Genomic DNA, 17,111 nt, shown 5'->3' with positions numbered 1-17,111 from the left:
CCAAAGCGCGGAACTATTAGACCACCTTGTTCTCGATCTTCAGGTTCTGATGCACGTTACGGTCGTGTAGCACTATCGGGTGGCCGGAACCAGATTTCCGTTCAACGCTTTTGCCTATCTCGTGGGGAATGATGTTTTGCCAGATTGGATTTATTCAGCGGATACGAAGTACTCCACCATGTCCAACTTTTTCATTACGGGGTGAAGCTGGCAGTACGAACAAAGTATCGAGCGTAATTGTTTAATTTTTTGCCATGGCTGTTGTATTGAAATTAACTGGTAGCGTGGCATGAAAATTCGCTCAGCCCGGCTTTTAATGCCTATCTTATTGTTAATGGTTTACTGAAACGCATGCCCTTTTTTGCTTGAGAGGTGCCATTCATATCAAAAGAGAAGTACATTCGAACGTCATATTTGTGATGAACGTGCCTTGGCTTTAATGTTATTTGTAAACAATGGCCCTTTTAAAGGCCACAAGCAAGTTAAACTAAGATTATTGCAACCTATCAAGCTACGCATAATCATATTTAATACAATAACCTGTGGACTGGTTATTCATTACTATTTCAACCTTTATGATGCACAAAAGTGATTTTTAAAAGAAATCTCTATGTCTCAATGGTTGCAGGCGTTGTACTTATGAACCCCCGTCCACGTATTTTCAAAGTCACCATTGCATTCAATGAAGAATTGAATCTGAATATTTCGCCCTTCTCTTTTAAGCATTCACTTAAACAATGGCACTCACAGATTCTTATAAACATACATATGCCAGAAATACAGTTTACATCAGTCTTTGATCTAATCATCTGATGTAGTCCTACGTCACCCTTTCGTACAACCCTTTGGGCTGTATACCTTGTAGTTTTTGGAATAACACCCTATCCCAAACCCTGCCGTAAGACGTAGTCCTACGTCAAAAAAACGATAAACAAAATGCAGCAAATTATCGAGGAATGGGCCCAAAGCTGTTTGAAATATAATTGGTGACGTATTCCGAGAGGCCAACCAAAGCATGTATCTTATCGGATCCACATGGGGTTTAGCATGATTTGCTTCACACTGTATTGGCGAATTATGGAAAAGGAAATGTAATGCAGTGTGAAGTAGGAAAAAACCAGCATTCAATTACGTAGACCGGTAGATCAACCGGTAGAGCTTATCGTATTGGCGAAAATTGAGCTCCTTGGCTCTTCTCCCGACATAATTGAATGGCTGAAATCATACCTTATTGACCACACCTTATCTGTAAAAGTACGCGGTAAAGTATCACAATGCTTCACGAACTTCTCGCGCATACCACAGGGGAGAAATGTGGGACCATTGCTATTTTTAATATTTTTCAACGACGTTTGCAAGGTCTATATTTAATTTATGCTGACGATCTAAACTCTAAACTTTGCTGTACGTTCGACAGCTGATTGCATCGAACTTCAGCGACATCTGACTGACCGCAGCGAACTAGAGCGAAACGCTCCGTGATCTTTTGGAATTGTTTTATGTGGTAGTTAAAGATCTAGGTGTACTTTTGAATCATCAAATTTGCTTCAGCAATCATTAGTCCCACGTCGTTGCAAAGATGAACAGAAATTTTGCATTTATTATGAGACTTGCCAAAGAATTCACTGATTTGTACTGTTCACGAAGATTGTATTGTTCCTTTGTTCATTCCATATAAGAAGCTTCAGCTGCCATTTAGAGTCCAGCTACAGCTATCCAATATATATCAAATAGGATCGGAGCTGAACCTTGAATAAGGAAGGTTTCTGCGCTACATGTTGATATATCTGTCTTAGAGAAAGCCAAAGGAATCACCACTATATGTTAAGCGCTGCCGCTTGCTTGATATGAATACCTTGGCAAAAAGAAAACATATATGTACAGCAGTTTTTGTGGAAATGCTAGAAACTTTAGATTATGAGATACAACAGCAATATCAGTTCACTGATTACTTTTACTGATTTTCATTTTGACTTTTCTATATTCATTGATGTGTTTAAAAATAGTTCAAAGAGATTACTCTAGTATGTACGATTTCTATTAAATGTTAGATTAATTTTAAAGTAGTACAAACGTACGTATTTTGCGTGCTCACTTCCACTATCTGTGAATGACATTCCCACATACAACAGCAGTGTTTCCTGAACAGGCAAGTGTTTACCCTTTTTCGTTAAAAAAAAATGACTTGCCATAATGACAAGAACAGAGACAGCACCAACAGAAAACGAAATTCAAAGTGACCATTACAGCGTGCGAAGAATGAAACAGTGAGTGTTATGTTGGTTTGTCTGTGGTAACAGTATGGATTGTTTGTACGACTTCTCGTGAACTGCTGATTTGTTTCAGGAAAGCTAATACACTCCAACAAATGAGTATTCAAATCAGTTCTCCGTATTCATAGCATTCAAAAGAAATGCTTTGGCTGCGGTATTGAATGCTCTGCATTCTTTTATACTGGAAAATACGCTTTCCTGCTTTCTTTACGAGGAAAGCTTTACATCTGCTTTGAGTTTTTCACTGCATTCACGTTAAATGCTGGACTATTTTTGAAACGGCTAGACTGCCGCGATCAAAGAACAAGTGAAGCAATAAAAAATCTTAAACGAGAAAAAATAGCATTCCCAGGTACCTACTCGTCAACAGTCAACAGTTGTAAGGAATAAGCAAACATGGAAACGGTAACCAACGCTTCGGAAGGTTTTGAAGAACAAAATAAACATGGACTTACTACGAACCACAGTAACACAGTAACGGTTTCTAACTATTTTACATATTCTACAAAAATTGTTGTTTACAAATTGCTTTATTTATTACGGACAAAAAACGCACGCACTAACCAAGTGTTACTTTTTTCCATCAATAAACTGATAGCTATTTTCCGCCTGCCTTATTTATCAAAGTGAAAAGCTATCACTAAAAATCACAAAGCGATCCAATCAACCGGTGAATCCTCTGGCGTTCGTTTTCTGTCACACGCAGCTCGGGTCGGTCCACGTGTGGGTGGGCGCTCTCCTATAGTCTAGTAGCTATGGCGCTGCTGTGCTGCTGCAGGGACAGGCAAATGTATAGAGCTTTGCATATTGACATGTTTTTTTTTTTGCTGAGACCAGAGAGGAGAGGTTTTTGTGTCCACTTCCGGATATTTTTTGTCACTTGCAAAAAACCCACGTAGGTAGGTAAGTGGAGTTTTTTTTTGCTGTGCCACTGATGAATGGTGATAGAAACCGGTAGAACTTTCGTTTTGATGTTTTTTTTTGTTTTGTTAAGCATTCTGCAACTGACAGGAAGCTACTAACGAGTGAATGGTACTACCTACGTGTATGTGAAACGGTAAATGGTTCTCTTTATTAGTTTTCTCATATGCTGATTTGGCAGTCTGGCGCCTATCGGCGCCATCAGAAGGTTACAGTAACTTCGAAGGAAGAAAAATGTAATAGGAAAGCACCCGTTTTAGTAATAGGTTTTGATCTCATGGCATGAATTGCCTTCAATGTTTGAATAAAAACCTTCCACGCTTTCTCAATCTTACATTTTTAATTGAGAGCGTTGTTAATATTTGCATTTTTAATTTTCACTCGCGAATATTGCTTTCTTATAGACATTGTAATGTACAGATTTCCATTGCGTGTCACCGAAAAGTATTTACTCAGCTTTCAGTTTTGAATGCCGAAGCAGCATAGACGAATTCAGCAGTTTTTGAAGTCAACAAAGCGAAAAGTCTCATCGCCACCGGCAGTAGAACAGTAAACAATTGGTTATGAGCTTCCGAGTTCGCACATCTTCACAGCAAAAAGTTACTCCTTCTATGATGCCACAACGCTTCCGTACTGTTTGTTTGAGCTGCGACTAAAGAAGGAAAGCGGTTTCCGGATTTTATCGTTACATTTGCATATTGATCAAGTTAATTTCAACGTAAGATTTTTGTTGGGCATCATGCACACTGGTGTGCCTAAATTGGGTCATACTCTGGGGCACGTGCCACACTTTCAGTTTGAAGTTTGCTGTCGCACACAATAAATTGCCGATGAGTGTCATTCCAAAAAAATCTTTCTCGAAAAGTGGTCAGGTCATTAAAGTGGTAACGCGTTTTCGCGCTTCGGCTTAGAATTCAGTCCATTTTCAATAGATTTCCAAGATATTTACACCGATTGATCGAAAAATCGAATTGGAAAATATAAAAAACTATTAATTTTCAATGCGCGTCATTGAAAAATTGAAAATAACTCTAACTCTTGTACTAGAAATTGTCGCTTTATGATTGATTGGAATAATTTCCAATTATTATCGAACAAGTCTTGGTACAATTCAGCAATCAACGTGAAAGTCTGCCGTGAACAAGTGATAGCAATTGAAATCAAGTTAACACCAAATTAAACACTATTGACCGATACAAATGCGCAGGAAAACGCATCAAAACTAAACCGAATGTTTTGTTTTAATAATTATTGCTGACCCAATAAACTTTATTGATGATCAGCGGAGAACAACAATCTTTTATATCTTCATATAAGCAGTATTAGTATAAGAAGTTTTAGTGACATCTTTTGCATCTTCATATAAGAATTTGTTCGTTCTTAAAAGAACGGTTTTCGGTAATTGATGGAACTTAGGAAACTTGGAACTTAGGGCTTTTCGTCCGGTTTTCTTTAGCAACACAAATCTATCCGTCACCAATGCTACAGTAATACGTAGCGTATTTTTTTGGCAGCAAAAGGTGAACGGCTCACTGGTAACTTTACTCTTTTCTTCAGACTGAAATCGAAATGCTCCAGTTTGTTCAACGCGGATGATGGAATGATGGTCCATGAAGAATAGGGGACCGATTCTTGTCGCTTGCTCCTCTGGTATATAACACGACGTAAGCCGGCGAACAGCATTATTCAAACGCTAGCTGGACTGAGCTACTGCCAACATCTCAGTGGCATGTCTGGACGTGACAAAGGAGGAAGCATCAAGGACAAACGAAAATCAAGTTCGATTCGCTCATTTCAACTTTTTCCCGATTTTGAGCTCCCGCGAATGCGGCTCACTCACATGTATATTCGCTATGAGTCGTGTAAAACAGTAGTCTTCTTGTTCCAACAAGATTTCTTATGACCGCGATAAACCTAGTCCAATTTGATGTCCTGACACTGAACAGTCATAAAATAAAAATCAGAAAAATTATATTCCAGACACAATCGCGTAGCAGGCGTAGAACTACGTTAGGTGGGCTTTTGCAAAGAAACCTTGAATATTAAAAAAAACTTTTCACACCATATGTGAAGCGTAAAATGGCGTTAAGTAAATAAATGCTTAATAATTGTATCGTATTTTTGGTATGTATTTTGTGTATTTTGTGATGCCAAAAACAAATATTTTTACTAGTGCTAAAATCGTAGTACAGGCTGAATTCGTAGATTGGGCCGACTGACAGTTGTTTCAAATGTCTAAGCTCAAAAGTTCGATAGAATTTTGACATTCAAGTTGGAGGCATGGAGCAACTAACGAATACCCAATTAACGAACCGTCCAATTGACGAACCCTCAATTAGTGAAAATCATTGCTGTAATTTAGAATATAAATTTCCCTTACGCACTCAGCCATTAACAAAATTCTAGAAAATAAATGAATCTTCAAAATAATACGTTTTTGGCACTAATAAGAGCCATTCCTTGAGCTCACTTCACCAGAATTCAAATAATACTACAGGAATCTCCCGAATAAGGCGACGGGTGGTGCTGTACGCCCGTCACGATATCTCAGCTGTCCATTAACCAATAAAGTTGATTTTTGATAATTGACTAAGTTATACCACATACTATAAATGTCCCAAAAATCAACATTACTGATTACCATCCACCGCCTTATTCGGAGGACTGCTGTAAATTTAGCATACGTTAGTCCGCGCTAACAATGACTCTTGTCTGCTCTCTTATTCCGCGGTTGCAATCGTTAAGGCACGAAAATTGATTTACATTAGCTAATCCATGACTGCATAGATCGCCTGTTTGCAGCCAGGGCTTCGACCGATCCTTTTTTTCTACCGCAGTCACACCAACGCGCATTCAAGTTCACACCGTCCGTTTAGAGGTGGAATACGAACGCTATGCATAACACAACTGGCAGTTTGCTCAGTCAAACGCCGAATGCACGCAACAGAATGAACGTGTTCTAAAGCTTTTTGACATTTTCGTTTCGATCAAGTTGCCTTTACCGTTTGGAGCAGCGAATGACTGCAAAACAGTCAAATGACTGGCAATCACCACGCTAACGAAAAACAACCGCACAATCGTATGATTCAATACTACAAAAAAACAACCACTACATGTGCATAGAAGAAGTCGGTCGGACTCCGTCCAATACAAACAAATATTTTGCTTGCGTCGGACCGACGTCCGGGTGACAAACTATTACTGTGAGCAGTCGATTTGGAGACAAAAAGAGAAACGAAAAAATACGTCACCGTATGCTTCCAGTCAGTTTGCAGTTTATATTCTCAAAGCGCAAAGCAAAACGGGAGATTGACTGTTTGCTTTTGCTGAGATGCCGCATGAATTGTAAGACGGCAGCAGCGCAAGCGGCAGATTGACTGGATAAGAAAAACAGTCAAATGATCGTTCAAAAAGCGGAGTTTGAATGCGGAAAGTTCGCATTCACGGCAGTCACATTCAACTGGCGATCCCTTTTCAAGCCCTGTTTGCAGCATCATGTATTTAGCAAAAAGTCAAACGAAAATGGCTTTGCTTTTCGTTTTATATTTTGTTCAATAGTCTCCACATTTCAAGAAGGCAGGACTACGCAACCGCAACCACAACCACAAGCTTGGTGAATGTAATCGTCGTCCATCGACACGAAAAATGTATGGGGAAATTTTAACTTGAAAGTTTCTGTTGATTTTCACTATATAGCGATTATAAAACAATCTTTTTAAGAAAGCCATACAAATGCTGTATCTTCTATGAGGCACAAATGTCCAAATAATATGGAGAACGTGCCACGTGAACGTGGAAGAGCTATTAGCATTCGAAATCTCTCATTCTTTCGTGACGCCTGGCATGAATCCAAATTTCGGATTGACACCCTGCGGTAAGACGTAGTTCTTCGTCAAAATTGAGTTACCAACTCTAAAAAATTAAAAACTGAAGGCTTCTATGAAAAAGGGGTTGACGGAATATTCATGCATGTGATCTAGCGACGGTGTGATCCGAAAATAGGTTTTGGACGTTTAATTTGTTACTTTACAATTAGTTGCACGTGTGAAATAATTGATAGGCACAATGTATCTCTAGTTTCAAGGAAATTAACTATTTGCATGGAAATTGACGAATTCAAACCACTGGTAAATGATAACCCAGATTATTTATTTTTTTCCGTTCAATCATAAGTTGTGCGTCCAATGACAAATATTTTATATTTTGAGTAAGATCCGTAAACCGGTTAACGGACCAAACTGGCCACTTGTCTGGGTGTTCCCGGAAGTCCCTGGAACTTGTCCAGATATAACCAACGTGGAGCTAGGTAGTTGATCTGACTGACAGTGATCTAGTTTTTAAATTCTGGTGTAATTTGAGGTGTCGCGTGATTATTTTCCACAGCGATAACTTAATCCGGAACATTTCCGGTTAGTCCCAATACAGCGTAAAACTCCTAAAATGTTCGGCAATGGGCATATGTTGCATGAAAAATCTAAAGCGGCTGTGATTTACGTTCATTTTGGAAGTGTCATTGAAGATTTTTATTTACTTTATATGAGCAATCTGCCCTTTAAAACTTCAAAAGGGTGTAACTCAAAAATTCGTCGACCGATTGTTTTAAAAATTGGCTCCGAGGTGTAGGATGGCAATACAAACCAACTGGCATTTTCCGTTTAAATGGCCTATCGTATTGGATTTTATTTAACAGAATAAAAACTTCTGGCTGTTTGCAACATTTATATAGTCTGATTAGAGTAAAATGTTGCTTAGAAAATTCTTGATCGTTTGCTATCAATAACGCATTTTTTAATTTAATTTTGCGACATGGTTCGGTCTGATTTAACCTACCCCCTATTATGACAGTTCAGAGCATGTTTCCCGTAACTGCTACCAGTGTTGTGAGCGGCGCTGCAATCGTATTTTCGGGCCGTCCGTAATAAGTGATGCATTATTTCTATAGAAAAACATTCATTTTTGTAGCATCACTTATGGAAGCAAAAGCTCATCTTACGTTATATTTGAAATGCGCGTATTACAAAATTGCACATTTATCTTGCTGATTGTAAATCGATAGCTTTTATTCTTTGTTGTATTTGTTTATAATTATGTAATTAAGATGAAAGTCGTAAGCAAATAAGATTTACTCAATCCATCACACGGCAAATATACAAACCTAAACAAACCGAGTGGAAATTTTTTGCAGTACCAACCAGCATATGTAGAAAAACAATCTTTTACTTGTTTTGGTTTTCGTTTGCACAAATGCCTTTTTGTAGGTTCATGCTTAAAACGTTTTATATCTGTTTACGCAGTTCTGTATTTTGTTTCAACGAAAAAAGTGGAATGAAAAGGTAGATCAACTTTGATGCAATAAGTATTTACGACGATGATTTTGGAATTGTCGGTCCATGCCGACATTTTTTCACGGTCTTGAGTGAAGCAATAGTTTCTAAATAGTATACTGAAAGACAAAATTTACACGCGTATTGCATGCAAATTCATGCAATATTATCATTTCGAGTTATTCACCACACTCAAAGGTTAGTAGCGGAACCAGGAACCAGCATTTCGAGGTACGTTTTTTATATATGGGAGCTGTCAGTTTGTTACCCCGTTGGATTTAACACCGACCATATGATATCGCGACAAGCAATCGAGTTGAGCAGGCGAGTTGAGCAGGCGAGTCAAGCAGTTGGGTCGAGCAGTCGGGTTGAGTGGCTAAGTCAAGCAGTCTAGTCGAGCTGTTGAATCAAGCTGTCAGTTGAGTCGAGCAAACAAATCGAGTAGTCTAGTCGAACAGTCAAGTCGAGCAGTCAAATCGAGCAGTCGAGTCGAGCAGTTCATTCGAGCAGTTTATTCGAGCAGTTGAGTCGAGTAGTCCATTCGAACAGTTTATTCGAGCAGATGAGTCGAGTAGTCCAGTTGAGCAGCTGGGTCGAGTAGTCCAGTCGAGCAGTTGAGTCGAGTAGTCCAGTCGAGCAGTTGAATCTGGCAGTTAAGTTGAGCTGTAGAATCAAACAGAAGTCAATCAGTTGAGTCGAGCAGTCAAATCGAGCAGTTAAATCAAGCTGTATCGTCAAGCAGTTGAGTTGAGCAGTCGTGGTAAGCAGTTGAACCAAGCAGTCGATTCGAGCAGTTGAACCAAGCAGTCGCGTCAAGCAGTTTAATCGAGCAGTACAGTCAAGCAGTTTAATCGAGTAGTTAAGTCGAATAGTCCAGTCGAGCAGTTTAATCGAGTAGTCTAGTCGAGCAGTTGAGTCGAGCAGTCAGGTCAAACGGTTCAGTCGAGCAGTCGGGTCAAACGGTTCAGTGGAGCAGTTAAGTCAAACAGTTGAGTCGAGTGGTCTAGTCGAGCAGTTGAATCGAGCAGTCAAGTCGAGCTGTCGTATCAAACAGTTAAGTCAAGCAGTTGAGTCGAGCAGTCGGGTTAAGTGGCTAAGTCAAGCAGTCTAGTCGAGCTGTTGAATCAAGCTGTCAGTTGAGTCGAGCAAACAAATCGAGTAGTCTAGTCGAGCACTTAAATCGAGCATTCGGGTTGAGCAGTTGAATCGAGCAACCGATTCGAATAGTCCAATCGAGTAGTTGAGTGAAGCAGTTCATTCGAGCAGTCGAGTCGAACAGTTGAGTCGAGTAGTCCAGTCGAGCAGTGGAATCAAGCAGTCGAATCATACTGTCCAGTCTAACAGTCCAGTCGAGCAGTCGAATCGAACAGTGAAGTCGAGCAGTCTAGTCGAGCAGATGAATCATGCTGTCTAGTCTAACAGTCCAGTCGAGCAGTCGAATCGAACAGTCCAGTCGAGCAGTTCAATCGTGCAGTTAAGTCGAGCAGTTCGGTCGAGTAGTAAGTCAAGAAAATGTGTCAAGCAGTCGAATCGAGTAGTTAAGTCGAGTAGTCCACTCGAGCTGATCAGTCAAGCAGTCAAGTCGATCTGTCCAATCAAGCAGTTGAGTCGAGCAGACGAATCGAACAGTTCAGTCGAGCGAGCTGTTCAGTTAAGTAGTCCAGTCGAGCAATCAAATCGAGCAGTCTAGTCGAGCAGTCTAGTCAACCAGTCGAGCAATCGAACAGTCCAGCAGTCGACCAGTAAGGTGACTGAGAATACAACCCATTGCTACGAAAGCATGACGTCCTGTCAGGGACCTGTTTTTAGTTACTGATAAGCCTCTTATGACGTCCTGTCAGAGACCTGGTTTTCGGTACAGACATAAGCCTCTTATATAAATAGAAATTAACCTTCTAACGGGTAAGACCGTCTGTAGACGGCCTTCGCTTTTGGAGCTCCAGAGCCGCATACGAAATTTGTTTTTAATTGGCAATGTGCAAAATATGTTCAGAACAGATTTCTTGAGATTTTGATACTAAATCCATAACATTCTGATCACGCATTCAAAAGTTATCATCTTTCAAAAACAAAAATTCTGAAAAATTCCGAAAATAATTAACGCGTGAATATTCCCTTTTTTACTTTTGAAGGAAAAGGACATCTAGAACAAAATGATTCACCTAAAAAAAATTTCTATGAGTAAATTTCATGCATTATTTCAATTTTGTAATATATCTGAATAGAAAAAATATCTGGGCAGAGCGTTAGGCATGAAAAAAGAAAAAGAGAAATTGGACTTTTTCTTACCTGGCGCTCCTCCAGATTATTATTTTTGGATGAAAATCAGAACTTAAGGTTTTTTGTGTGTACTTTCATGGTAAAATAGTAATTAGCTTGATCGCATCGTTTTTACGGAGTTGCCCGTTAAGCCAAGTGTCCACTATAGAGTTATTTTGGTAGAGTAAAAAGCGTAGAGCGTAGAGACTCTACCAGCTGTGTGTACACTATAAGGCATCTCTACCACTTTACCGCTCTACCTAGAGAAGCCGTAGAGAAATTTTACGTAGAGCTCTACTACGCACTCTACGGCGTGTGTCCACTGGGGAAACTGTAGAGCGTAGAGCTCAACCAAACACTATGTCAACATAGCGTTTGGTAGAGCTCTACGCTCTATCTAACCTGCTAGATAGAGCTGTAGAGAACAATTTCGCTTTTGAAACGATTTCGCAACATGACGCCATATTTTTCTGATGCAACTGCTGCGAACAAATTGTGTACCTACGCATATACAGCAAAGCGTGCGTAAGATAAATGTCAGAAATGAATGAAATGAATGTGCTATCACAGGCCAAATGGAAATTCAGGTGAATATTTTATTTTTAAATGAAATTATATGAGGAAGCTTTTTATTATCCAGGTAATTCAAGTAATTTGGCATTATGATAGGTCATCTTTTGGTAATAATGATCGCAAAACATGAAAGGACGTCATGCTTTCGTAGCATGGGCTCTATTCTCAGTCACCTGCTTACTGGTCGACTGCTGGACTGCTCGATTGCTCAACTGGTCGACTAGGCTGCTCGGCTGGATTGGTCGACTAGACTGCTCGATTTGATTGCTCGACAAGACTGCTCAACTGAAATGTTCAACTGGACTGTTGAATTCGACTGCTCGACTGGATTGCTCGGCTGAACTGGCGATTGAACTGCTTGACTGGACTGTCCAATAATACTGCTCGATTTAACTTCTCAACTAGGCTACTCGATTAAACTTCTCGACAGGACTACTCGAATCAACTGCTCGATGTTCGACTTAACTGCACGACTGGACAGATTGATTCAACTGCTGGACTGAACTGGTCGATTAAACTGCTTGGTTGGACTGTTCGGTTCGACTGCTCGATTGGACAGCTTGATTCAACTGCTCGATTGAACTACTCGACTCAACTGTTCGACTAAACCTCGATTCAACTGCTCGATTCTACTATTCACATCGGCTACTCGACTCAACTGCTCGACCCGACTGCTCAATTAAAATGCTCGACTAGACTACTTGATTTAACTACTCGACCGGACTACTTGATTGAACAGCTTGATTCAACTGGTCGACTCGACTGCGCGGCTCATTTGCCCAACTCATTTGCTTGACTCGACTGCTTGATTCGACTCGCTGGACTCGCCTGCTCGACTGGATTGCTCAACGCGATATCAAATCGGCACATTTGAAACAGAAAATCTCGGTACCAGCTTTTTAAAAAGGCTTAACTGCAAAATGTAAACAAACCGAGTGAGGGTTCTTTCCGCTTTGCTAGTCCAGCAGAAAATAACTCTCACTCGGTTTGTTTACATTTTTTAGTTGGGCCGGTTGGGTAGTCGCGCTAAAAACCCGCGTGTATCACACTTCAGTGTATCACGGTTTTTGTAAAAATGAGAACCACCCTACAAGGCATAACAAAACTAATGGAAAACGAATTTAAAATAAATTAGTTAATTATTAAAAATTAGTTTTACAATTATTGCAAAAATTAGAACCACCCCAATTAATTACATCAAAAGAAAAGCCTTTCTGAATGAAAAATTTCTTTTCCGGGTACTGAAAGGCCGTTTTCTTCTTATTTCATAGAAGAATATAATTTTCAATAAAGCATTGCACGCAGATGTCAGTGCGTTTTTTTCGTCCCAGGTTTGACAGTGTTGTGGGGTTTATTTTGATTACTTATTCGCAAGACCCAGAAGCAAGAAACTGCAAAAATAACAAATATATATGTTGTGCAGAACTGATATCATTTTTCTGCTTCGGAAAAGTCGGGCATTTCCGGTTTCCGCAAACAAGTGGTACGAATTACAAGTAATAAACCCACTAGCAATAAAATTAGGTTACAAAGGGAATCAAAACAAAACACACAAAAACGTCAAACCAGAGTTGAGGTTAAGCACCGTGCAAAGGTTTATTAAATTTCCATTTCTATGAAAAATAAAAAAATTTTTGACATTCATTTTACACACTTCATATACGCGTATATGCATGCGCGATTTGTTTGCGTCGGTTGCATCAGCAAAATATGGCGTCATATTGCGAAATAGTTTCAAAAAGGAAATCGTTCTCTACCGAGTTCTCAACAGCTCTATCTAGTAGGTTAGATAAAGCGTAGAGTATATGTAGAGCTCTACCAAATACAAAACGAACGTGTATACACTTTAGAGTTTTTTGTAGTAGAGAACTCTCCCATAGAGTTGCTGTAGAGCTCTACCAGTGAGCTCTACAGGGTGTATACACTACTCTACCTAACTCTACGTGAGATTTTTCTCTAGCTCTACCTGAAAAACTCTATAGTGGACACTTGGCTTTAGAGGGTTAAAATTTCAAGTTTACTGTTAAGTCCAATTTTAAGTTTAAGTATTTCCAATTTCAAGTTCTGTTTAAGTTCTATTTCAAGTTCAATTCAAAGTTCTGTCTAAATTCAGTTTCAAGTGCAATTTCTAGTCCAATTTCAGTAATATTTCAAGTTTAATTTTGAGTCTAATTTTAAGTTTAGTTCAATTTCAATTTAGAGTTCAATTTTAAGTCCTGGTTAATGTTCAGTTTCAGTCCAGTAAAATTACAAATTCAGTTTTTGGTCCGGATATATTTCTAATTTCAAGAACACGATTCGGCTACGGTTATTAGACCAATTTTAAATGCGATTTCAGATCCAAATTCAAGTCTTATTTTACATTCGACTTCAGTTCAAATTTGAAGTCCAAATTTAAGTGCAATTTTTTGAGTTCAATTTAAAATTAACTTTACCGTTTAATTTAAGGTTTAAATTGGCCTAAATTTCAGTCCAATTACATGTTCAATTTCTCACCAATTTTAGGTCGAAATACAACTGACTAATTTTGGTCTTAATTACCATAATAAGAGTGCAATAAAACCCAAAATGTTACTTGAGATGTAATATTTCATGTAGTTTTGAAACCCGTCGGCACAAACCTATACGATATCGACAAATGTATTTTCCACTTTCATTTGAATAGTGACCGGAAATTGATTTTAAAACTTATTAAGGAAATATGTTTCTAAAATACAAGCTCGTAGGTTAAACCAACGATTGTATCTTGATTATTCGCGTATAACGTCCATTAAATATTATATTATTTCAGCAAAGGTTGGATTGTCATTCACAGTAACAAATTAAGACACAACAACCGCAAACCGATGCCAGTTTGAACATGAACAAGAAAAATACAAATTGACTTTTTTTACACGAGCTACCGGATAGTAGACGAGGTTCTCAATTTGTAGGCCAACCACTTCGCTGCTGCCCTTTGTTTTGAAAAGGGTCTGACATGCTTCAAGCTACAGCTATCAAGAAGCAGAGCAACATCTTGTTCATTTTGATAGACTGTCACGACCCTTTGTAAGCACAAATGACTTATTTAGAAAATAAGTGCACTACATCCGTTAAAAGGTTACTCATGAGGTAGGTTACGCCTAAGTGAAGTCAAAACTTTTTTTGATTAAAATTGTTTCTCATGGTGGCGAAAATGTTATCACTAATTTAGACTTTTGGATGTCCTCTATACCTTGTGTTAAATAAAACCACTTTTAGGTTTTAAAATGATTAAATTCATTCTCCTTTTTATTGCCCTAACCAACGGAAGTTGTACTTCTGTTTTAACGGTTGTCAGGTATTAACAAGAAAGAACTGAATATAAGTTGATCGAAACAGGTTCGTGTTCAACAATATAACTCACGTGGCTTCCTATAAATGGATCATTTAGAATCCGACTATGGTTTCAGTAGAGATGAAATGAAATAGGCATTTCAATCAATTCGCTCAAACCTGGACAACTGAAACAAACTAATAGGACGAACATTATTATACGCCGACGCACATTGCCGTTCTGTTATTTACTCCATCAGCTTCAATCGCTTTGTTGCAAGAACAATTCAACCGTGATTCTGGGCAAACCCCACCCAGTGGCCTTCATGCATGCACGCATGGGTTAGATCGGTAAATCCTTACGGACAGCCTGCAGAAGCCTATAACGAACATTGAAACCCTGACGACACATGTTGCATCGCACTGGAAATTACACAACATTGTCCATCTCGTCCTACGGAGGAGAATACCAATTTGCTACCCTGCGGTGTTTTAGTAATAAATATTCCATTCGATCGTAATGAACACATAGTCGGGATACGTAGACTAATGAATATTCGAATAGATAGTCAGCCTTAGTAATGCTGGGCGCTTAGAATTTCCACCTTTACGTATAGCTTTACTGGCAGACGAATTGAGTAACAAATCTGTTGTCTGTGGGAATTTATTACGTATCACGTCATTTCATCTAATTCTCACGTTTTCACGATTAAGTGATTTTAAAATAAAAGTAACGGTTATTCGTAACCAGGAAAAATATTTCTGCTTTTCCTTTCTTTCTCCACCGGAAGTGTAAATCAGCACGTCCGATCCGGAGCCACGATCCCCCGGGGTCCCCTTCGAATCGTTCAATCAAACACAAAAAGGCAATTTGTTTTCAATGGGAAAAATCAAACCCATCCCTGCATGGACTATCTAGAAAAGCCGACGAACTTTGTTCGGTTCAAAACACTTTTTTACAAAATGTATATCACGGTTTGTGAGAGCTGATAGGATCGCACCAGCTGATGGAAACCGGAAACCGGTGCCCCGTCTAGTGTGGGGTGTGCGGAATTCTGTAACGTGATACAACATACTGGGAAAAAGTTGGCTCTTTGGTTAACCACTCGAGTGGAAAAGGGTTTACGTTTAGCAGCGTGGAATTGATTTTTTAATGCCCCACATACATCGAAGGGCTCTATTCGCTAGAGTAGTTCTCAATGATTTGATAAAAATCAATGAACTGTTTTTTTATTGCTAATTCCGTTTTGTGTGGGTTAGGCCCACGCCTGTTTTTCTAGAAAAAAGTTCAGTGATCGGAAATCATTCGATTATATCGTTCGTTGAAGTAGAGCTCTCACAATTTGGTAATTGAACTGAAAAATTCAAACAGTAGAAATTGAGTACTTATTCAACACGGCTTTTATGTAGAATGCTAATAAACTGCGTTAAACTATTTCTCAAAAACAAAACTACTCTGAGAATTAATCTGGGGGATTAAATAACTTGCTGTGGAAATAAATTCTACTCTGCGGCTTTTGGGAATTTATGTTATATTCCAATAAAATTCCAGCAATAAACATTCCTTCGTAATTGATTCCTAGAATGAGGCCAGCCTTGTTGGATTGAGTCTGGTAACGGGAGTCAATAAATTTGCGAATGCATCGAATTCTAGCCTCTAGCCGCTGGTTTTCACGAACCAAAAGCTCACTCTTAATTAATTTGTCCTTTGTCGGTCACGGCTCAAACCAATCCTTGGGTCAGAATTGGGCGCCACTTTTCACACCGTACCGTACCGATGCGACGATGTGGTTGTGTCATTCTCGCAGGGCGGGCAGCACATCAACTACGGCAACGAAAATGAAAACCAATTTTACTTTGTGACCCATAATTTGCGTTCCCTAAAGAGCCGCGTCAGTTGACTCGCCCCAAACCTGAACTGAACTGAACACTGTCCAGTACCAGTCCAAAAGGACAGCGGCAACCGCAGCAAACAATTTTACGCACCAGGGACTGATTCTAAAATTTAATTCACCTAACGCCACATTAGTTCACTTGCCAAAACGAAAACGAACTACAATAAACTAGGGCACATAACGATGGCTTGAGGTTCAGCTCGGTCACAATTATTTTGAATGCTTCCAGAGGACATATTAGTCCATGAGATTAATGTAAAAATTATCAAATGTAATACTAAAAAGGTTTTCGTAATACGAAATCAAATTAAAGCGAAATCTACAAGTAAAAGCAGAGACAGCAAATTCAAATTAAGCCTTCGATAGTTCCGATCTAATAAATTAAAATCATCATATTTTTTGCACAGCTTTCACACAGTTTATTAAATTACCGTAGCTGGGTCAGCTGCGCTAGATGCTCGTCGAAAGAAAAATCAGGAAAAAAGTTGTTGCAAAATGCCGCCAGCGATTCGATCCGGGGATGGGTTCGATCTCATAACGATTTGTTTTTTCTCTTCCGATTGTTTTCCCAT

At 39.1% G+C, this 17,111-nt stretch overlaps 1 protein-coding gene across 1 annotated transcript in view; it reads right to left on the bottom strand.

Moving 5' to 3' along the window:
- Positions 1-17,111, bottom strand: part of LOC128739314 (adipokinetic hormone/corazonin-related peptide receptor variant I-like) — a 121,184-nt gene that overhangs the window by 14,591 nt on the left and 89,482 nt on the right. The window contains exon 8 of the mRNA XM_053834792.1: positions 11,237-11,256. Within this exon, the coding sequence (XP_053690767.1) occupies positions 11,237-11,256 (20 nt within the window). The remainder of the gene's footprint in view (positions 1-11,236; positions 11,257-17,111) is intronic.

This window comes from Sabethes cyaneus, chromosome 3, assembly GCF_943734655.1.
Source record: "Sabethes cyaneus chromosome 3, idSabCyanKW18_F2, whole genome shotgun sequence".
Lineage (NCBI taxonomy): Eukaryota > Metazoa > Arthropoda > Insecta > Diptera > Culicidae > Sabethes > Sabethes cyaneus.
This window is presented reverse-complemented; position numbering and strand designations above follow the sequence as displayed.